Below are 21,473 nucleotides of genomic sequence, written 5' to 3' on the forward strand. Positions count from 1 at the left end.
TGTCCCACCTCGCAGAAAGCTGGACAAGAGAAAGCGGCTCCGAGAGAAGCCCGGGGGCCGTTTACCAGGGCCAAGAGCGGGGTTTGCCCGAGGTGGGCGATTGCCCTCCCCGGAACTCACTCTGAAGTAGCCGAGGGAGACGGAGGGGCTGCGGCGACGGGACCTGGAAGGGGTGTAGGGGGGAAGGCACAGGGGAAGCCAGGAGACGGGGACGCCTGGCTTCTGGGCCAGGGCTACTTACCCGGTAGGGTCGCCGCCCTCAAGGTGCACATCTTCAGGGGCATCAAAGAATTCCTCCGTGTCGCTTTCCGACGCCATTTATAGGACACACCCGCGGGTGAGGGGGCCGGCGCCGCCTGGAGGGAGGGTGACTCTCGTCTCCTCCTCGTCGTCCTCCACACCGGCGAACCGTGGGGAGGTGGGTCCCGGGGAGGATGAGGAGGGAGCAGACGATCTGAAGAGAGGAGCTGGACAGGGGGCTGCCGGCAAGTGCCGGACTGAGGCAATAACCGGCAGAGCGGCCGTCTGAGGAGGCGGCGGTGGACTGTTGCTGCCGCCGCTCCCGGCGATAGGTGTGCGAAGAGAGCGAAAGAGGCGGTGGCTCTCCTCAGTGGGGGAGGGCGGGCGCGCGGACGACAGCAGCTCCAATATCTCCCGCAGCAGCAATTACAGCTGCTGGGAGAGCCAGTTGCCCGAAAAACACGGACGCGCACCTACCCTCGCGAGATTTCGGGAGGGGCCGGTGGGGCGTGGGTGGGGCGAAGAGGAGGCGGGGGCGGTTCCTGAGAGGCAGAGCTCAGATTTTTTGTACTCTAGAAGCCTATCAAAACGGCGCAAGCGCCGTTGAGGGCGTTCGGTGAGGGCCGGAAGTAGTGGGGAAGGGTGGGGATGAGTGTTCTGAGGGGAGGAGTCTAGAGCCTACGCCTGAGCGACGCGGTCCCCCGACTTTGTGGGAGCGCGCCTGATGTAGGTGGGGTCCGGCAGAGTGTCCCATTCTCTAACTCTGCAATTCTAAACAGAGGCATTTTTAGAGGGGTGATTTGGAGTTTGCTGTTTTTCTTATGAGGAAATGGTGTCGGGATAAGTTGGCATTGTGGTTTAAATTTTCGTCGATTTAATTTATCCAAGCCCAGATTCCCAAACCCTAGGGAGTAGGCGGGTCCACCTCCTCTAGCGTTATGGGGCATAACCTGTGCTATTTAGTACAAGATCTCTAATTGAGATCTCTAGATAGGATCCTGCTGGCCAGAGGGTGGGGTCCAGGAGAGATAGTGGGGAGTGTGCCAGTTCGATGGAGTAATGATGGATTTGTTGCTGGAGCCGAGCCACTGTAGGGCCTCCGGTTACTTTCTCTTTACAGATAACTATTGTTGCCCACACTTAACGGGAGAGAAATTCTTACATACTGGTCAATATGTGCATCAGTCAAATGGTAAATATATTGAGCAGATTCCGTTGCAAGGATAAGAGTTTGTAACTTAATTCTGATCCTCAACTGCCGTGTCCAGTGATGAAAATAGAAAGGTGCTTATAAAAGACTAAGATGTTCTTTGTTAACGCATCATTGACCATCAAAGTGATAAGGCTGACTTTATATATAATCGGGAAACATTTATTTTTCCAACTGCCATGACAGGAAGGCACTCGGAGCTGTTTGCACAATTGTTGCTCAAGATGGCGGCAGAAAAGCAACTGGGACCGGGGTCATGGCCTCAGAGAGGCTGGAATGGGATTCTAGATTCCTACGTGGAAAGCTACCAGGAAAAGACCTGGGGTTGTCTGGCGAGTTTGTGTAAAACCGAATGCCATATACTATGTATTCTTTAACACCCTAGGGAGTTGAGGGCAAATGCTGCATAATCAAATAGGGTAGTATTTCTTGCAGCAAACCTTATGATTATTCATAAGCGGTAGATAAACACTAGTAAGTAGCCACCTTCAGTTCAGGTCAGCTACTACTGTCAGATAAGTTTAGGTTAGACTAAGTTGACTGTCAAATAAGTCACTAAAAATACAAAACAAAAATGTTTGGCTTCCAGAGCTTTTTGTAATTAAGAAGTGCACAGAAGGGATTTGTGGACCCAATTATTAGCTTTTATGTGTTTTAAACATGCTAATTTTCTAGGTTTAAAAATATATCTCAAAGTACAATCTTTTTATTTTGTTGCTCACTATAAGGGGCTTCCCAGGTAGTGCTGATGGTAAAGAACCCGCCTGCCAATGCAGGAGACCCAGGGTTCAATCCCTGAGTCAGGAAGATCCCTTGGAAGAGGGCATAGCAACCCACTCCAGTATTCTTGCCTGGAGAATCCCATGGACAGAGAAGCCTGGTGGGCTACAGTCCATAGGGCTGCACAGAGTTGGACATGACTGAAGCACCTTAGCATATAATCAGGAAAGATATGCTTTTTTCCCTTATGGATTATGGAAAGATATAAATAAATAAACTACCTGAATTTATTTTCTTCCTAGCTATGTAATAGTGAATTTACATTTGCCTTAAAAATTAAAACTTACTGTCATGTTCTGTTCTAGGTGCTGAGCATAATTCAAAGACGACAATTTACTTCCTGTTTCCCGGGAGCTCACAATCTAGCAGTGGAGGAAAATACAGTCTCCTAAGTTGGTGTTTTTTTCATTATTTCATACCACCTCTCTTGGACCTTTTAAGGTACCTTAAACATTATGTTTAGAGAAAGCTGAAATGAAATAGGAATGATAATCCAATAACATTTTTAGAGCTGTTCAAGTTATCTATTTAAATGCTTTTATCAATTTTATGAGAAAGTGAATTTCTGGAAACATCAAAACACATGTGTACCACCTATGATCACTTTTTAAAGATATCAAAAGGTATATTTGTTTTGCCTTAAACACCTGTTCTTGAGTTTTAAGGCAGCAGATTTTAGGCTTAGTCCAAGGCTGTGGTTTTAAAGGTTTTCTCCGTATTAGAAATGAAACTCTTTAATCAAACCTGATTTCATACAAGGGTCCACATATCATAAAAATAAAAACTATTATAGTTGAAGCAGGGATAATTCAGGTTCCTGCCTGCTTGGCCTTCCTTGACTCTCAAGAGACTGCTGCAAGGCTCCATTAAAAAAAAAAAAAAAAAGTGAAAACTATTGGTCCAAAGCAGGCTTTGGCAGATTGCGGTACCAGAACTCTGGACAAATCTGTCCTGCTGTCTGTTTTTGTAATGAAGGTTTTATTGGAGCATAACCAGCCGTACTTGTTTATATATTGTTTATGTCTGCTTTTAGAGCAGAGTTGAGTGGCTCATTTCCGATGACTATAAAAACTACACAGATCTAAGGCTGATGGGTTTAAGGAAACTTTTTATGCCTCCTTATCTGCATAGCATAAACCCTGCTTAGGGATTTCAAATGCTAAACTCGCAGCCAGGGTATGAAAGAACTTGTCTGTGGTATGGAATACTGGCTGTCTTCTCTTGTCAAGAATACAAAATGGCAGTATCTTTGGGGCCAATTTTGCTCCATCTCCAAGAGTAATCACCTAGAACATCAGTGATAAAACTGTAATGCATGTAGGCCTTTGCATAAACAAGAGCTAAAGTGATAACCCAGGGAAAAACTTTTTTATGTACAAGGTTAGGTGATTTGAGCTATAGTATTTACATGACAAGATTTAATATTGCAATCACCATGAGAGTTTTTATGGATTTTAAAGTAGCAGAATCCATGGGAAAAATCATTCTGAAAATGGCCAAAACTTGTCAGGGCCAAGATTAAATTCTGTAATCATCAACTTTCAATCATTTGTTTGAAAAGTCAGTTGTGTTACAGATTATAATAGTAAAATTTAAAAAATCTTTTGATTTTGAATTTTTATGCCTTTTTCAGGTCCATTCTACCTTCTTTTTAAAATATCTTTATTGAATTTGTTACAATATTGCTTCTGTTTTATGTTTTTTTAAAATATAAATTTATTTATTTTAATTGGAGGTTAATTAGTTTACAATATTGTATTGGTTTTGCCATACATCAACATGAATCCGCCACAGGTATACACGTGTTCCCCATCCTGAACCCCCTTCCCTCCTCCCTTCCGTACCATCCCTCTGGGTTGTCTCAGTACACCAGCCCCAAGCATCCAGTATCATGCATCGAACCTGGACTGGTTTTATGTTTTTTGACTGTGAAGCATGTGGAATCTTAGCTCCCCAAACAGGTATTGAACCTACACCCCCTGCATTGGCAGGTGAAGTCTTAATGCCACTGGACCACCAAGGAAGTCACCACTTCACCTTCTTAATGATGGTTTATGTTAATATTAAAATGAATTTTCAATCTCTGAGCACACAAGAACTGAAAGTAGAGAAAGAGTCTAGAAATGTGTCAAGAGACACAGAGAAGCCAGCCTGGAACTTAAAATGTGTTACTGATGTGTAATGAAATATTTTTTAGCCATCTATTACTATTCAGGACCCTGGAAGAAAGCTAACTGGAATTATGTTAAACCAAAAAAGGGAATTTATTCACTTACATAGTCAAGTACAGACTGCTCTAACACTTGTCTGTTCCTTTGTGACTAATGTATTAGAGAACAATTTAAGTGTAAGATGAATTTTGCATTTTATGTGCAGTTTTGTCAGCCAGAAACATTAGGTGAAAACAAAAAACTAAACCCAGATGAATCAAGTTGCAGAGGAGTACACAAAATGCACATAGACCTCAGATACCTACCAGTTGCCTCACTTCTTTGTATGTTTTCAGTTGCCTCACTTTGTATGTTTTCAGTTGCCTCACTTCTTTGTATGTTTTCAGTTGCCTCACTTCTTTGTATGTTTTCAGTTGCCTCACTTCTTTGTATGTTTTGAGTCATACCCATCCACATCTAGTGTTGCAGCTTTCCACCTGATTTCAGATAACTGTCCATCTGTCACCTCACAGTAACTCATAACTTGCAACCCTTCTGATAACCATTTCCACAAGCAAGCTTCAGGTCTTTTTCAAACTAAACCACCATGTTTATTGTTGTATTTTTGTATTTCGTAACCAGTTAGTGTGTAAAACTGTGCTATCATTTTCATTAAGTTCATACCTTTTTTGAATATGTGTCCATGACAAAGTTCTTAAATCTTGTACAACTAGTCCCATTTCTCCCATAAGCCCTGTGATTTTTCCTGAAACAACTTTGCATAGTCCAGTAATTTTGGGGAAAGCCTGTGTTGTATTATAACAACACTGACTGTAGTCCAGATGAAGTAGCTTCAGGCATAGTGGGATCCAGGGTCTAAGATATCTCAAAACTTTCTCTTTCATCTTTGCTTATCTCTGCCTCTTTTGTGCTTAGACTTCAATTTTCCTATCACAGACAGATTCCTTTTTGTTGTCAGCAAAGATGACTGTAGGCAATTGGTTTATACTGTCTTAATAATCCTCAATCCTAAAGGAAGTAAGACTCTCTCTCTCCTAGTGTTGATATATTAAATCTCAGGGTCTATGTTGATTGCTCTTTGGAAACCCCTGTAGCTAAGGGAATAGAGACTCTGAGTTTTCAGGCATGGGTCAACTGATTCCCTGCCATACACCATGTAGGGAGAGACTACTCTGATCATCTTTCTTACTAGGACCACATGGAGTATGCAATGGATGTTTTTTCCAAGAAAGGGTTACTAGCAGACAAGAATAATGTGGTAACCGCCAGTTGTTAAGAAGTAAGTCTCTATATTCATTGACATGACAGGAACTGATAATGTGTTAAATGAAAACGGGTGTTATGAAATAATTGCATGAAGAATAATTCCATTTACAAAAATTATTTATCTATGTATCTATATGTGTATATAAGTGAAGAGAGTTCTGGAAGAGTGTTCCCAAATGATTAATGGTGATTGTCTTTGGTTGTTGATTAAAATGAAATTTATGGTTATTTGTACCTTTATAAAATGACTCAGTTTTCTACAATGAATATGTGTTACTGTGTAAATGAGGGGAAATATTAAAAGAAAATATATAACCAATATATAACCAAGGTAGACTTACACATGAAAATCTGAGATTCATTTCCAATATAAGGTATTACATGTGTCACACTTAGCTTCTGGAACAGTTTAATAAGTGCCACTAAGAAAATGAACTTGGAAAAAATACAAAGAAAATCTTGGAGTGTAATTATTCTACTGGTAAAAATCATGTTTTCTACACTGCAGGCCTGACAAACAAAGAGAATGGTAATGATAATTTCTGAAGCAACTGTGAAATGATGCACTGATGTGGAGCTTCTAGAAGCAAAGTATAATGTTAGAGATTCACTTCTAAATAATATGGGCTAAGAATAATTTTGTTTTTCAAAACAGTAATTAGTAATATATGACCTAATCTAAAGAAAGAGAAACTAAGACATATGAACTTTATGCTTCAAAAATTCACTGCAGGTCAAAATCTGAGGAAGAGATCTTTTATTTTTCTTTCATGGAAGAAAAAGAATATATACATTCATACATACATATGTATTTTTAATTGGTAAAACAATCTGGTGGCAAATATTTACATAGAAATATCAGTCAGGCTAATGTGCGCATGTGTGTGTGTGTGCATATACAGTTTAATCGAGTTTACTATCTTATAGCAAATGAGCCATGTTAATGAGAGAACTGTCTGAAATAGTAATATTGCTACAAAAATTAAAGCAACTGGATGATATTTCTTTTTTTCCCATTTTTATGGTATTTATCTAAATAGGAACATCCCAACATTGGGGTTTATGGTAGGCAGAATTTTAAGCTAGACCTCCAAGACTGCCTCGTTCCATCTATACACATGTCTTCTCCCAGTTATTTAATTCAGTGCTAATCCATCTGCTGTTGTGATGGGATTGTGCAGATGTAATTAAAGTTCCAAATCAGTTGACTTTAAGATACAGGGCTGATACTTGTGAATCTGACCTAATCACATGAGCCCCTTAAAAGCAGAGTTTTCTCTAACTAGTGGGAAAAGGAAGTCAGAGAAATACTCTCTGGCAGGCTTGGGAGAAAGCAAACATCTAGGAAAAAAAAAGAAAGCAAACATCGATACTGTGTGCTGCCGTTGGGGTCCAAGACATGTGAAATGTGGCCTCTAGGAATCAAGAGTAGCTCCCTGCTGATAGTAAGGAAATGGGGACCTCAGTCCTCTGGCTGCAGGGGTATGAATTCTGCTGATAACCTGAATGGGGTGGGAAGAGGACCCCAAACTCCATATGAGAAAGCAGCCTAGCTGACACCTTGATTTCAGCCACACTTGAACCTGAGCAGAGAGCCCAGCCACACTGTACCCAGACTTCTGATTTACAGAACTATGAGCTAACAAATATGTCTTTTTTTTAGGCCATTCAGTTTGTGGTAATTTGTTATGAAACAGTAGAAAACTACTCCAGGGATAAATATCCTTATCTTCCCTCTGCCAGTTGAGAACCACGAATCTAGGTAGGTCCTGGAAAAACAAGTGTAACACATCAGCAGGTGCTGTTTGCTCTCTGAAGTCCTTGAATGCACTGGGGAATAAATGTCACCCTGGAAATGAACATTATGGTGTGATGTAACAGAAGAAAAAACAGTGAGTTCAGAAAAAAGAAAAAGCTATAACATGAATTTAAAATATGAAAGAAGTATCTTGCTTCACGTACACTCACACACACAGTACACCTAAAATTCAACCCCGTTTGTAAATATTCTCTAGAACCTCAGCAATCTTGCTGCCCATGTGATGTTAGGGACTGTCTGGTTCCCTTTCTTCTGTGGTCTTTAACCGCTGAGTGAACCTGCTTGCCTTTAGAATTTAACCTTACTTTCAATGTTAATCTTACTACTGACCTTCCAGTATTTTTATCTGGCTTTACTGTGGTTGCTTGATCATTCATTCACTCAACAGAGGGCTTACTATGTGCTAGGCATTGTATTATTAGTAGGTTAACAGTGGTATAGTTTAGTCCTTCTGTGATGAGCTTTTCATCTCTGTCACCTAAACTTGAACTCTGACACATGTAACCCAGATGATCTGGGAATTGAGCTTCTAGTGGTCATTGCTCAGTCCCTGAATAATTAAATCCCTAGCTTTTCATTTATGGCTTTTGCCTATATTCCTCATCTTTGAAGCCTAAACTGGTTACCAGCCTTCTCCAGCCTGCCTTGACCACAATCTTCCAATATTCCCGGGTTAGCGCTAAGTTATGGGCTTGAAATCTTTTGCCAGATCTTTTTTTATACTTCAGTCATCCTGTCCACCTGGGTCACGTTGGCTGGCCGTTCTGGTTGGTCAATATCTCTTCAATCTTTATACCCAGCCTGTCCATATACTTCTTTAAGTTGAGAAATAGTGGACATAATTTTAGGTTTTCAAAAGTTTAATAAAGTTTTATAACTAAAATGGCCATTTTGTCAAAAGTAGGAAATTTGTTTAAAAACTAATCATGGAGCTGACCTCAGTCTTGGACAAAAGTCTGAAAGTCATGATGCAAGTAGAGGGATGGGGGATGAAAAGGAAATAATCATTTATTCTGTGCCAGTGATCTGGCTGGCATTTTACATGTTATCTCAGTGATTCAATTCTCTAACCTTTCCCCACTGTGTTGTTTAAAAAAAATTTTTTTTATAGGAAGCAACCTGAAGCACGGTAGCAGGATCAGAATTTGAACTTAGATGTACCTGGCCCTCAAATGTATGCTTTTCCTAGTATTCTGCATCAAAATGCAAACTTTTCTCTTTTTTTTTTCTTTTGGAGATTGCAGAATGGTCACACTAGGACTTAGGATTAACAGAGCTCACCTACCACTTCAGACCCTGAAGGAAAGATCGGCATTGACTATACATAATCTTACTTCTGGTATTCTGAAAGATAAACCATAAGGCTTATTCAAGCAACTGTACTCAATTGCCTTTGCTGCTTTTGAAGGTGACATGAATAGACACTCTATTTGTGGTCTATCCAGGATTGTCCTGTGTGCAAATGAAGGGTTGATATTAGCCTAATAAGTTTAGTACAGTGAGCAAGTTTATTAAGGGTGGCCTGAATGTAAAGATTTGTATATTTCACTAACTTTGGAAAATGCTTAGCCATTCTTTCTTATTATTTTTAATATTTCCTTCTAGGACTTCCATTAGATACTTGTTGATCTTTCTCATTATATCCTCCATATGTCTTTACCTGTCTTTCATATTTTCCCTTGTGTATATTATGATGTTTATTTGTGAACATGTGTTCCTTGGAACTTTTTCTTTGGAGACTGAGACCTGGGTTTAAAGTGAATTCTAGAGGAGAGTTGCATTTGCTCCTACTAGTCACCAAGGAATATTGCCAATCCACAACTGTTTTAAGCTAAATTTCTCGTATGAGATGTTTTGGCCATAGTTTTTTGGACCCATATGATTTCTGGACCCAGAGCTGCCTGGGGTTATGATGTCTGAAGGGAATTTCTCTCTGTCTGTCTCTTATATTCAGAGTCAAAACCAGTGCAAGCACCTATCTCTACCATCTGCCTCTGGGTGGTAGTTTTGCCCCCATTCACCCATTAAGAGCATCACCCTTTGGGAGTCTGACTATAAGCAGAGAAGGAAAGGGATGGTGTGCACCTGATCTAACTGCTAACCTTGCTTGCCTCCAAGGATTTGTCTTCTTTGTCCCTTGCACTTGACTGGCCCTTTAAAACTACTAGGAACCAGTAGCGATCCAAAGGTAGATGCCATCTTCAGAGCTTCCTTTTTTATTCTGAATCAGTGCTGACATATCCTTACTGGCTGTTATTTTCCCACTATCTCAACCATCAGCCCTGAATTTAAAAGAATATATTCTATCATACCTGTCTATTATTATCTATCTGTCTATATATCTATCTACTTATTTTAAGATGTGCTAAACTAGAGGTACTTCTTTGGCCATCTCTTTTGCCATATTACCTCAGTTCAATTCTGTTCCACAGGAAGATGTTTGGATAGGTGGATTAAGATCTGTACAGTTATCATGGAGGCAGTCTTCCAGGCAAAAAGTAAAACTGATGATACAGAAGCTCTGCTTCTAGGTTTATATCAATTAGGCCATTGCTTAGTTGTGGTAGATGTGTTTTTACCAGATTTATTCTATCTTCAAAAAAATAAAGAAGTTTGAGGCCCTGGATCAGGTAGTGTGATATAATTACTTGTACCAGCAGCATATCCTAAAGCAGACACTTTCTGAACTAGAGAATTGCAGAAAGTAGATCAAAAACTGGGTAGGAGGTGAGACTCCTTTCTTTCCAGAAGAGCGTAAGGATAGCTAGTCTGCCTAGGAAGTGTGGAGATTCAATTTATTTGAAACTGAGCTGCTTTCTTACTGAGGAGCCATAACCTTTGTCTAAGAAGGGGTCAGTCATTTCTTTGATTGGAATCTAAGTCTTCCTCTTTTGGGTATATATTGGTTAGTGAACAGCTATTCAATGTCCATCATTTTGGTTGAGGGATGAATGTCAGTGAGGCTAGTAACAGAAACCCATTTCCTCTGGTCATACACCATATGTTGAATACTCAGAGTCTAAGTCATATTTCATACCACCCTGGGAAAGACTCTAGATCCCGTCAGTTTCTGAGGATGCCCATTGTAAATCTAAAAGTCATTCTGTAGACCAAAGGATAGAAGGAAAGAAGTGATTAAGTAGTAATACCCTGAGCTGATGCCACCCGAAGACTAAGAGTTGGGATGGTCATGGAGGGTGTTTATGGTGTTATAAAGGAAGAGTTACATAGTGAGAAAAATAAGAGAATTTGTTTTCAGCTTAGATTCAAAACCATAAGTGGCTTTTCCAGCAAAATGTATTGAAAGTGCATCTCCTATTGTCTTACCTTGAAAAACACTGATTTAAAAAGATAAGAAACTCCTACTATTCCAGAGAATATAGATGCAGAATGCTGTTTAGCCCAGTAATTCTCAACCTGAATTTACTATCCTGTCCACAAAAATGAGTCTTGTCAAAAGCTCAGCCATCTTGGATAGAGGGCACACATCAGCTGAGTTTCATATATCCCTTTGCCTCCCCACTGCCTCTGTTTTGGAACAATCAGATTAGACATTCACTGAAAGTATTGCAAAATCTGGGACTTCACCGATGGCTCAGAGGTAAAGAATCTGCCTGCAGTGCAGGAGATGCAGTTTCAATCCCTGGGTCGGGAAGATCCTCCAGAGGTGGAAATGGCAACTCACTCCAGGATTCTTTCCTGGAAAAAAATCCCATGGACAGAGGAGCCTGGCAGGCTATAGTCCATGGTGTCACAGAGAGTAGGACATGACTGAGTGACTAAACACACACACACTGCCAATTCCAGTTAACTAATACACTAGGTAGTCAGCTGTTCACAGAATACGTTGGAAGGATGTAAAGCTTAACATAGAAATCATTTAATTTTCCATACTTAGAGCAAGTACACATGATTCCTAAGAAGCACCTTGAAGCTAGAATTGGATCTCACAGGTCAGTCAGCATGGGAAAATAACTTGGCAGATAGACAGTGATCCTTGGATCCTAGAAGGAAAATGTATACAATTCCTTAGAAAGGAGAATATGGAGATTGATATCAAAACCTGCCATAGACCCTTGTAGTTTTTTTTAATCTAAATATATGTAGTAAATAAACAAGCAGAATGTATGTGTGTGTATTGTGTATGAATGAGTAAGTATATGGTTCTTGTTAGAGTTCAGTTCAGCTTCAGTTATTCTCAACAGATATTTTTGCTGTCTTCATAAAGCCCCAAGTTAAAGAACTCTACATACTGTTATAGGTATATAACCTGATGACCATGGTCAAGATTGTAATACCTAAAGTAAAGACAGCTGGGAATTCCCTGGTGGTCCAGTGGTTAGCACTCTCTGTTTTTCACTGCCATTGGCATGGGTTCAATACCTGGTTAGGGAACTAAGATTCTGCAAGCTGTGTGGTGTGGCCAAAATAAAATATATAAATAAAGTAAGTAAGGAAAGTTGTGTAAGCAACATGTCTTACTGCAGTGGATTTCAAACTATATACTCTTCTAGGGAGCTGCTTAAAATATAGATCCTGGAACTTCATCCTAGGCCTATTGAATTCTGATTTCTGGGAAGCCCCTGAAATTAGCATTTTAAGAAGCTTCCCTCAAGTGACTGTGATGCAGGTAGTCCTTAGATAACACCTTAAACAAGATCTATTTGAGGGAGTGTCACATTATATTTGCATATTTGGTCATCAGACTCAGGATTCTAGCCATAAACACTCAGAGACATCTATAGGAAAAAATACCTGCCTTCTTCAAAGTGACTGTGAAATTGAGGAAGGGAGGTCTAAAAGTGGGACTATTAAAGAAAGTATAAATATAAGAATCTTAGGTATATGTAAATGTTTAATGGCAATTAGTGTGTGTAGGATGGTACTTTTTTTAAAACAAAATTATTTTTGGCTGCGTTGGCTCTTCAGTGGGGTGCACAAGCTTCTCTTTCTAGTTGTGGCCCTAGAGTACATGGGCTCAGTAGTTGCTATGCTCAGGCTTAGTTGCCCTCTGTCATGTGGGATCTTAGTCCCCTGACCAGGGATGGAACCTGTGTCCCCTACATTGCAAGGCGGGTTCTCAATCACTGGACCACCGGAGAAATCCCCTGGGAGGTACTTTTGAAGACGTGTATTGTTCAAGCCTGAATGAGGGAAAGATTGAACTACAGGAAAGTAAGGAAATGGAACCTCACATAGTGGGTAGGTAATACCTAGGGGTAAACTTGTGAAAAACAAATCCAAAATCCAAAAGTGGGAAAGAAAGAGAAGAGACAGAAAGTGGAGGATGGCCAGAGTCAAAAAGAAGCTCAAGAGCACTGGATACAGAATATATGATGAATGCCAGAAAGTACAGCAGCCAGGGAGAATCTGAAGAGAAGCAATAGAGAGAAATGGCAGACTACTCAGGATGCTCTAGTCCTGGGGACAGGGACCAAGAACAGTGTGGGAGCAGGGCTTTTGTCACAAGCCGGGAGGAAGAGATAGAGGACATCCTGGGAGCAGCCAGAGGGAAGCTAACCAGTTGCATGATGAGAAGTGGTCAGGAAGTTAATGCTGTTTCAAGCTGAAGTCAAAACTCATGTCTGTTGAAGGCCAGATAACAAAGGACTTTAACTCCTTAAAGACCAAAAAGGAAATTAAAGCTTATATTGTAATCTGGGTCTGGAAGGTAGAAGTAGGGAAAATTAATTAGAAAAACTAGACTTCGTGGTCAGGGTCTAGGGACTGTTGTCACTCCCCTGTTTTATAGGGAGTATTAGCAGTGTTCTTGCCTGGAGAATCCCAGGGACAGTGGAGCCTGGTGAGCTGCTGTCTATGGGGTCACATAGAGTCAGACACGACTGAAGTGACTTAGCAGCAGCAGCAGCAGCAGCAGCAGCAGCAGCAGTGAATACTGGAAGGACCTACTTAGTGGTTCAACCAGTGCAAAGCTGAGCAACATTTTGTGAAAAAGTGTTAGTCGCTCAGTCATGTCTGACTCTGTGAGACCCCATGGATTATAGTCCACCAGGCTCCCCTGTCCATGATATTTCCCAGGCAAGAATACTGGAGTGAGCTGCCATTTCCTCCTCCAGGGGATCTTTCTGACAGAAGGATCAAACCTGTGTCTCTTACCTCTGCATTGGCAGGTGGGTTCTTTACCATCTGAGCCATCAAGGAAGCCTGAGTAATACTTTGCCATCACCACAAATGTAAATAACTTTTCCTCAATTTTTCCTCTCAGTGCTTTAAATTTACTTGTGTCTGAAATAGACCAAGAGAGTTGGTCAGTAGAGAAAAAATGAGGAGCCCGTTAGAGGCTGTCCAGATCCATTTCGTCCTACCTGCAACCCCAATAAGCTTTAAGTTAAAAAATAAGATGCTTACCTTTTAAGTCCTGAAAATAGGAGGAATATTTGCCATTTTTATTGTCAAACAGTCCTCCTTAGGGGCTTCCAAGGTGGCTCAGTGGTAAAGAACCTGCCTGCCAATGATGGAGATGTGGGAAACATCAATTCTTCGGCACTCAGCTTTCTTTATGGTCCAACTCTCACATCCAAACATGACTACTGGAAAAACCATAGCTTTGGCTAGATGGACCTTTGTTGGCAAAATAATGTCTCTGCTTTTTAATAAGCTGTCTAGGTTAGTGATAGCTTTTCTTTCAAGGAGCAAGCATCTTTTAATTTTGTGGCTGCAGTCACCATCTGCAGTGATTTTGGGGCCCAAGAAAATAAATCTGTCACTGTTTTCATTGTTTCCCCATCTATTTGCCATGAAATGATGGGACTGGATGCCATGATCTTAGTTTTCTAAATGTTGAATTTTAAGCCAGCTTTTTCACTCTCCTCTTTCACTTTCATCAAAAGGCTCTTTAGTTCCTCTTCGCTTTCTGCTGTAAGAGTGGTGTCATCTGCATATCTGAGGTTATTGATATTTCTCCTGACAATCTTGCTTCCAGCTTGTGCTTCATCCAGCCCAGCATTTCGCATGATGTACTCTGCATATAAGTTAAATAAGCAGAGTGACAATATACAGCCTTGACGTACTCCTTCCCTGATTTGGAACCAGTCTGTTGTTCCATGTCCAGTTCTAACTGTTGCTTCTTGACCTGCATACAGATTTCTCAGGAGGCAGGTCAGGTGGTCTGGTATTCACATCTCTTTAAGAATTTTCCACAGTTTGTTGTGATCCACACAATCAAAGCCTTTAGCATACTTAATGAAGCAGAAGTAGGTGTTTTTCTGAAACCCTTTTGTTTTTTCTATGATCCAATGGATGTTGGCAATTTGATCTCTGTTTTCTCTGCCTTTTCTAAATCCAGCTTGAACATCTGAAAATTCTCAGTTCACATACTGCTGAAGCCTTGCTTGGAGAATTTCGAGCATCACTTTGCTAGTGTGTGGGGTGAGTGCAATTGTGTGGTAGTTTGAATATTCTTTGGCATTGCCTTTATTTGGGATTGGGATGAAAACTGACCTTTTCTAGTCCTGTGGCCACTGCTGAGTTTTCCAAATTTGCTGCCATATTGAGTGCCACATTTTAAGGCATCATCTTTTAAGATTTGAAATAGCTCAACTGGAATTCCATCACCTCCACTAGCTTTGTTTGTAGTGATGCTTCTTAAGGCCGTCTTGACTTCGCATTCCAGAATGTCTGGCTCTAGGTGAGTGATCACACCATTGTGGTTATCTGGGTGGTCATGAAGATCTTTTTTTTATAGTTCTTCTGTGTGTTCTTGCCACCTCTTCTTAATCTCCTCTTCTTCTATTAGGTCCTTACCTTTTCTGTCCTTTATTGTGCCCATCTTTGCATGGATTGTTCCCCTGGTATCTCTAATTTTCTTGAAGAGATCTCTAGTCTTTCCCATTCTATTGTTTTCCTCTATTTTTTGCATTGATCACTTAGGAAGGGTTTCTATCTCTCCTTGCTAGTCTTTGGAACTCTGCATTCAGATGGGTATATCTTTCCTTCTCTCCTTTGCCTTTTGTTTCTCTTCTCAGCTATTTGTAATGCCTTCTTAGACAACCATTTTGCATTTTTGCATTTCTTTTTGTTGGAGATGGTCTTGGTCACTGCCTCCTGTACAATGTCACAAATGTCTGTCCATAGTTCTTCAGGTGCTCTATTAGATCTAATCCCTTGGATCTATTTGTCACTTGCACTGTATAATCATAAGGGATTTGATTTAGGCCATACCTGAAAGGTCTAGGGGTTTTCCCTACTTTCTTCAATTTAAGTCTGAATTTTGCAATAAAGAATTCATGAACTGAACTACAGTCAGTTCAACTCGGTTAGGCCTTCACATTTCCTCGTGGGCCAGAAATCTCCAAATTGTGTTTAGGCACTCATACTCAGATGAAGGTCCAAGTTGTTTGGTGTCTTCTTTATTGTGGAAGGACAACAACAGATGTCCTCTATTTCTATGGTCTCTCAACTCTCTCTCCTAATCACAGAAATATCTTCAAGTTTTGGTGTTGGGCTGGATGAGCTGTCCTCAGGACTTTTTAGCTAAGCAGCTGTTGATAAGAATGTGATGGTGTAATGGAGGCATCTAGGGAAGCTGCTGTGGGGATAAATTGTCCTTGGTCATAGGATTGAGTTCTATCTAAAAAAGAAAATTTTAGGTGGCTTCATTGTACACTGTCTCTCCTACCAGGCCCTGGAATGCTGCTGCATGCCAGTAGTAAATGTATGCCCACAAAATAGAGCTAGCTGAAATTATAAATAGCTTCTAAAGAGACTTATTATTTCCTCTATAATGTTTTTTTAAAAAAATAATAAATTAGTTTAGGAAGCTAAAATTATGATAGGTATATCTTTGAGCAGATTAAAGTAGTTGTTAGTGACAGTCATGTTCTTTTACACTGTTGGTGACAATATTTAGTCTAAATCAGCAGTAAGATTTTTATGTTCTTTTTGGGGGGCAGGGAAGTGGGTGTTGTGTGGCATGCCAGATCTTAACTTCCCCAATCAGGTATTAAACCTTTGCCCCCTTCAAAGGAAGTGCAGAGTCTTAACTGCTGGACTGCCAGGGAAGCCCCAATTCCTATGTTCTTATAATGTAATACTTCCTTATATTTTTACAGAAGAGACTCATATGACACAAAAATATTAGTGGAAACTTGTGTTTTTATATCATTGGAGGGTTTATTCACTTGTTCCTTCATTTCTTCTCCACAGGTACTAGGATTGTAAAATTGAATAAAACATAGCTTATTCTCTCAAAGACCTTAGAGTTTAGAAAGGAGGACAGATATACCTGGTTGAAATACAGTGGCATTTTAGAGATATGTGGTGGCAGTGCTTCTCAATCTTGGTACATGTCAGAATCACCAGATGAGCTTTGACAAATCCTGATGTCCAGGCAGTTCCAGAGTGACTGTCTTTCCCTGAAAAGAGAAGGAAACTCCATAGCTGAATTTTGAAAGATGAGTAGCTTGCCAAGTTATAAAGAGGAGGAAGGACATGGTAGACAGGAAATACACCGATGGGGGAACTTCAAGATTGTAGACATCAGATCTTAGCATGGCTAGAAAACAGGTTGAGAAAGATGTGTTTGGAGAAGTAGGCAAAGAGCTAGATCTTAAAGGGCCCTAAAGGGATATTTATACTTTATTATATATGGAGCTTTTGAAGAGTTTTAAGCGAGGGACTGCCATGATCATGGTCAGCTTTGGGGTTTTGAAAGCTCATTCTGGTGGCAGTTTTAAGGAAGGAGTAGAAAACCCCAGACTGGGTCAGAGAGACCTGTTAGGAGGTTACTATAAAAATCCAAATGAGAAATCCAATGGGTCTGGTCTAAGGCCATGGTAGTAGGGATAAAGTAGAAGAAATGGGGGCTTCCCTGATTGCTCAGTGGTAAAGAAATTGCCTGCAGTGCAGGAGACTCGGGTTCGATCCCTGGGTTGGGAAGATCCCCTAGAGGAGGAAATGGCAACCTAGTCCAGTATTCTTGCCTGGGAAATCCCATGAACAGAGGATCCTGGCAGGCTACAGTCCATGGGATTGTGAAGAGTTGGACACTACTTAGCTACTAAAACAAAAGAAATAGAAGAAATGGTTGCGAGAAATATTTAGGAGGTAAATCAGTTTGGAGCTTGGAGGGGACACATGGGAAAAGAAAGCATGGGATTGTGGAGTTTCTCGTTATGTGCCTGGGAGAATCCATCTCCCAGAATAATGGAAATAAAAATAAACAAATGGGAACTACTTAAACTCAAACACTTTTGCACAGTAAAGGAAACAATAAACAAAATAAAAAGGCAGCCTACAGATTGGAAGAAAATACTTGCAAACGATGTGACCTATAAGGGATTAGTCCCCAAAATCTACAAACAGCTTATGATGCTTAACAGCATCAAAACAAACAACCCACTTAAAAAATGGGTAAAAAACCTGAATAGACATTTCTCCAAAGAGGACATACAGATGGCTAATAGGCACATGAAAAGATGTTCAGTATCACTAGTTATTAGAGAAATGCAAATCAAACCTACAATGAGATATCATCTCACACCAGTCAGAATGGCTATCATCAAAACCCCCACAAACAGTAAATGCTAGAGAGGGTGTGGAGAGAAGGGAACCCTCCTGTGTTGTTGGTGGGAATGTAAATTGGTGCAGGGACTATGGAGAACAGTATGGAGGTTCTTCAAAAACCTAAAAATAGAGCTAACATATGACCCTGCAATCCCACTCTTGGGCATATATGCAGAGGAAAACATGCCCCCTAAATATATAAGTACCCCAGTGTTCATTGCAGCACTATTTATAATAGCCAAGACATGGAAGAAACATAAATGTCCATCAACAGAGTGGATAAAAAAGACATGGTACATACATACAATGGAATATTACTCAGCTATTAAAAAAAGAAATAGTGCCATTTGTGGCAACATGGATGGACCTAGAGAGTGTCACACTAAGTAAAATTAAGTCAGAGAAAGAGAAATATCTATGACATCCCTTATATGTGGAATCTAAAAAGAAATGATACAAATGAACTTACTTACAAAATAGAAACAGACTCACAGACTTATAAAACTAACTTAAGGTTATCAGGGGGAAGGGATAGTTAGGGACTTTGGGAAGGTTATATATTCACTCAGTTCAGTTCAGTTCATTTCAGTCGCTCAGTCATGTCTGACTCTTTGCGACCCCATGAATCACAGCACGCCAGGCCTCCCTGTCCATCACCAACTCCCGGAGTTCACCCAAACTCATATGCATCGAGTCAGTGATGCCATCCAGCCGTCTCATCTGTCGTCCCCTTCTCCCCCAGTCCCCAATCCCTCCCACATCAGGGTCTTTTCCAATGAGTCAACTCTTTGCATGAGGTGGCCAAAGTATTGGAGTTTCAGCTTCAGCATTAGTCCTTCCAACAAACACCCAGGACTGGTCTCCTTTAGACTGGACTGGTTGGATCTCCTTGCAGTCCAAGGAACTTGCAAGAGTCTTCTCCAACACCACAGTTCAAAAGGATCAATTCTTTGGTGGTCAACTTTCTTCACAATCCAACTCTCACATCCATACATGACCACTGGAAAAACCATGGCCTTGACTAGACGGACCTTTGTTGGCAAAGTAATGTCTGTGCTTTTTAATAGGCTATCTAGGTTGGTCATAACTTTCCTTCCAAGGAGTAAGCGTCTTTTAATTTCATGGCTGCAATCACCATCTTCCGTGGTTTTAGAGACCCCCAAAATAGATTCTGACACTGTTTCCACTGTTTCCCCATCTATCTGCCATGAAGTGATGGGACCAGATGCCATGATCTTAGTTTTCTGAATGTTGAGCTTTAAGCCAACTTTTTCACTCTCCTCTTTCACTTTCATCAAGAGGCTTTTGAGTTCCTCTTCACTTTCTGCCATAAGGGTGGTGTCATCTGCATATCTGAGGTTATTGATATTTTTCCTGGCAATCTTGATTCCAGCTTGTGCTTCTTCCAGCCCAGTGTTTCTCATGATGTACTCTGCATGGATGGAGGTTCATGACATTGTACAGGAGACAGGGATCAAGACTATCCCCATGGAAAAGAAATGTACACACTGCTATATTTAAAATGGATAGCCAACAAGGACTGACTGTATAGTACGTGGAACTCTGCTCAATGTTATGTGCCAGCCTGGATGGGAGGAGGGTTTGGGAGAGAATGGATACAGGTATATATATGGCTGAGTCCCTTTGCTATTTACTTGAAACTACCACAACATGTTAATTGGTTATATCCCAACACAAAATAAAAAGTTTAAAGTTTGAGAGGAAAAAAGAAAAACATCATGGACAGGAACACAAGTCAGAGGGGAAGTCAGTTTGGGGAGGCATGTACTTGATTTTAGTGTTGAGTTGAATGTGAGGTGGTGAAGAATCATGAAGGAATTGCAAGGCTGCACTTGAATATACAGGACTAGACATTTGAAAAGTGATCAGAGCAAGTGATAGAAAGCTTAGATTCATACTCATCAAAATGATAGGAACTGTGGGAGTAAGTGGATTCTCTGAATTTTGACAGTTGAGTGTATGGCAGCACATCTATGCAGCAGGGGCCTCAGGCATCTCAGATTGAGCCTAAAGATGTCATTCGTTGTAATTCTGGGAGATTCAAGAGGATTTGAAATTGACCTCCCAGGAATCTAATTTCTATGAGGACTCAAGGAAGCTCCTGTCAAAGACTTTATTCCAAAACAGTGGATATCACATCAGAATCACCTAGGGAGCTTAAAAAAACATCCCTTTGCCTATGATGCATCTCAGACCAATTAATCAGAACCTCTGAGGGTGGAGCCTGACCAGGCATCAAACTTCCTCAGGTAATTCTTTGCACAGCCGCGATGGAGAACTGTAGCTCTAAAGGATGAGAGCATAGAGCTACACAGGACTGAGTCAGGGAAACTGACAAATGAAGCAGGGGAAGAGGGGTTCTGGGTACAATATGTTTCTATCAATCAAATTGCCCCTGGATTTAGCCCCCAGGGAGTTATACCCATGGCTATCCCTGGATTGCCATACTTGAGACTAGGTCTAAATAGCTGCAAAAGAGTAAAAGCTAAAATAACAGTGTCCTGTAAAACTCAGTAGGATAGTAAGAGCACAAGGGGTTACCAGCATTGACAGCAACACTGGCAGTATTGGTTGTGGTGATTCCTTCATTCAGCAAAATTTTATTGAAAGCTATATTATATGCTAGGCACTAGTCTAGGTGCTAAGGATACAGTGGCAAACAGGATTGACAAGGTCCTTTCTCTCTTGGATCATGGATTCTCATAATTTTTTGGTGGAAATGGGCTAAAACAAAACAAAACAAAACAAAAAAAAACCGTGTCAGATATTGAGAAATAGACTAACAAAAGAGGGTGCAGAATATTAAATGGAGTAATATGATAGAGAATGAGTGGGCATTTGTATTGATAGGTCAGGGAAGGTTGCTCTCTGCAGAGGAGACATTTAAGGTAAAGTATGAAAGACAAGGAGGAGGCAGCCACATAAAATGCAGGGGGATGAATATTCTAGGCACAGAGAACAGCAAGTATAATGACTTGAAGGATTTCAAGAAGCTTGGTATGTTTGAGGAACAGAAAGGAGGCCAGTTTTCAAAAAAATTTATTATTTTTTGACTGTGGTGTTTTCGTTGCTGTACATGGACTTTCTCTAGTTGCAGTGCTCGGGTTTCTCGTTGTGGTGGCTTCTCTTGTTGCAGAGCACAGGCTCTAGGGTGCATGGGCTTCAGTAGTTGCAGCACATGGCCTCAGTAGTTACGGCTTTAGAGCACAGGCTCAATAGTCGCGGGCTTAGGTGCTCCGTGGCATGTGGGATCTTCCCGGACTGGGGATTGAAACTATGTCCCTTGCATTGTAAAGTGGATTCTTAACCACTGGACCACCATGGAAGCCTGGGAGGCTGGTTTGATTGAGGAGAGAGAAGCACAAGATGGGGTTCTAGAGTAGTCAGGGATCAGATGATGTCCAGTGCAGTGAATCATGGTTAAGAGTCTGAATTTTAATCT

At 40.8% G+C, this 21,473-nt stretch overlaps 2 protein-coding genes across 16 annotated transcripts in view; one reads left to right on the top strand and one right to left on the bottom strand.

Moving 5' to 3' along the window:
* The window catches only part of WDR44 (WD repeat domain 44), an 88,670-nt gene extending 87,967 nt beyond the window's left edge, over positions 1 to 703 (bottom strand). Inside the window, exon 1 of the mRNA XM_004022399.6 lies at positions 242 to 703. Within this exon, the coding sequence (XP_004022448.1) occupies positions 242 to 318 (77 nt within the window). The 5' untranslated portion in view covers positions 319 to 703. The remainder of the gene's footprint in view (positions 1 to 241) is intronic.
* The window catches only part of KLHL13 (kelch like family member 13), a 447,719-nt gene that overhangs the window by 207 nt on the left and 426,039 nt on the right, over positions 1 to 21,473 (top strand). For 5 of the 15 annotated variants that reach the window (XM_060407365.1, XM_060407348.1, XM_060407356.1 and 2 more), the window contains exons 1-2: positions 903 to 966; positions 2,536 to 2,671. The gene's annotated coding sequence lies outside the window, so the exon portion shown is untranslated. Of the gene's footprint in view, positions 1 to 902; positions 971 to 2,535; positions 7,430 to 21,473 lie in introns of those variants that run through there. The other 10 variants (XM_060407349.1, XM_060407357.1, XM_060407362.1 and 7 more) reach the window with 5 other exon arrangements.

Source organism: Ovis aries, chromosome X (genome assembly GCF_016772045.2).
Source record: "Ovis aries strain OAR_USU_Benz2616 breed Rambouillet chromosome X, ARS-UI_Ramb_v3.0, whole genome shotgun sequence".
Lineage (NCBI taxonomy): Eukaryota > Metazoa > Chordata > Mammalia > Artiodactyla > Bovidae > Ovis > Ovis aries.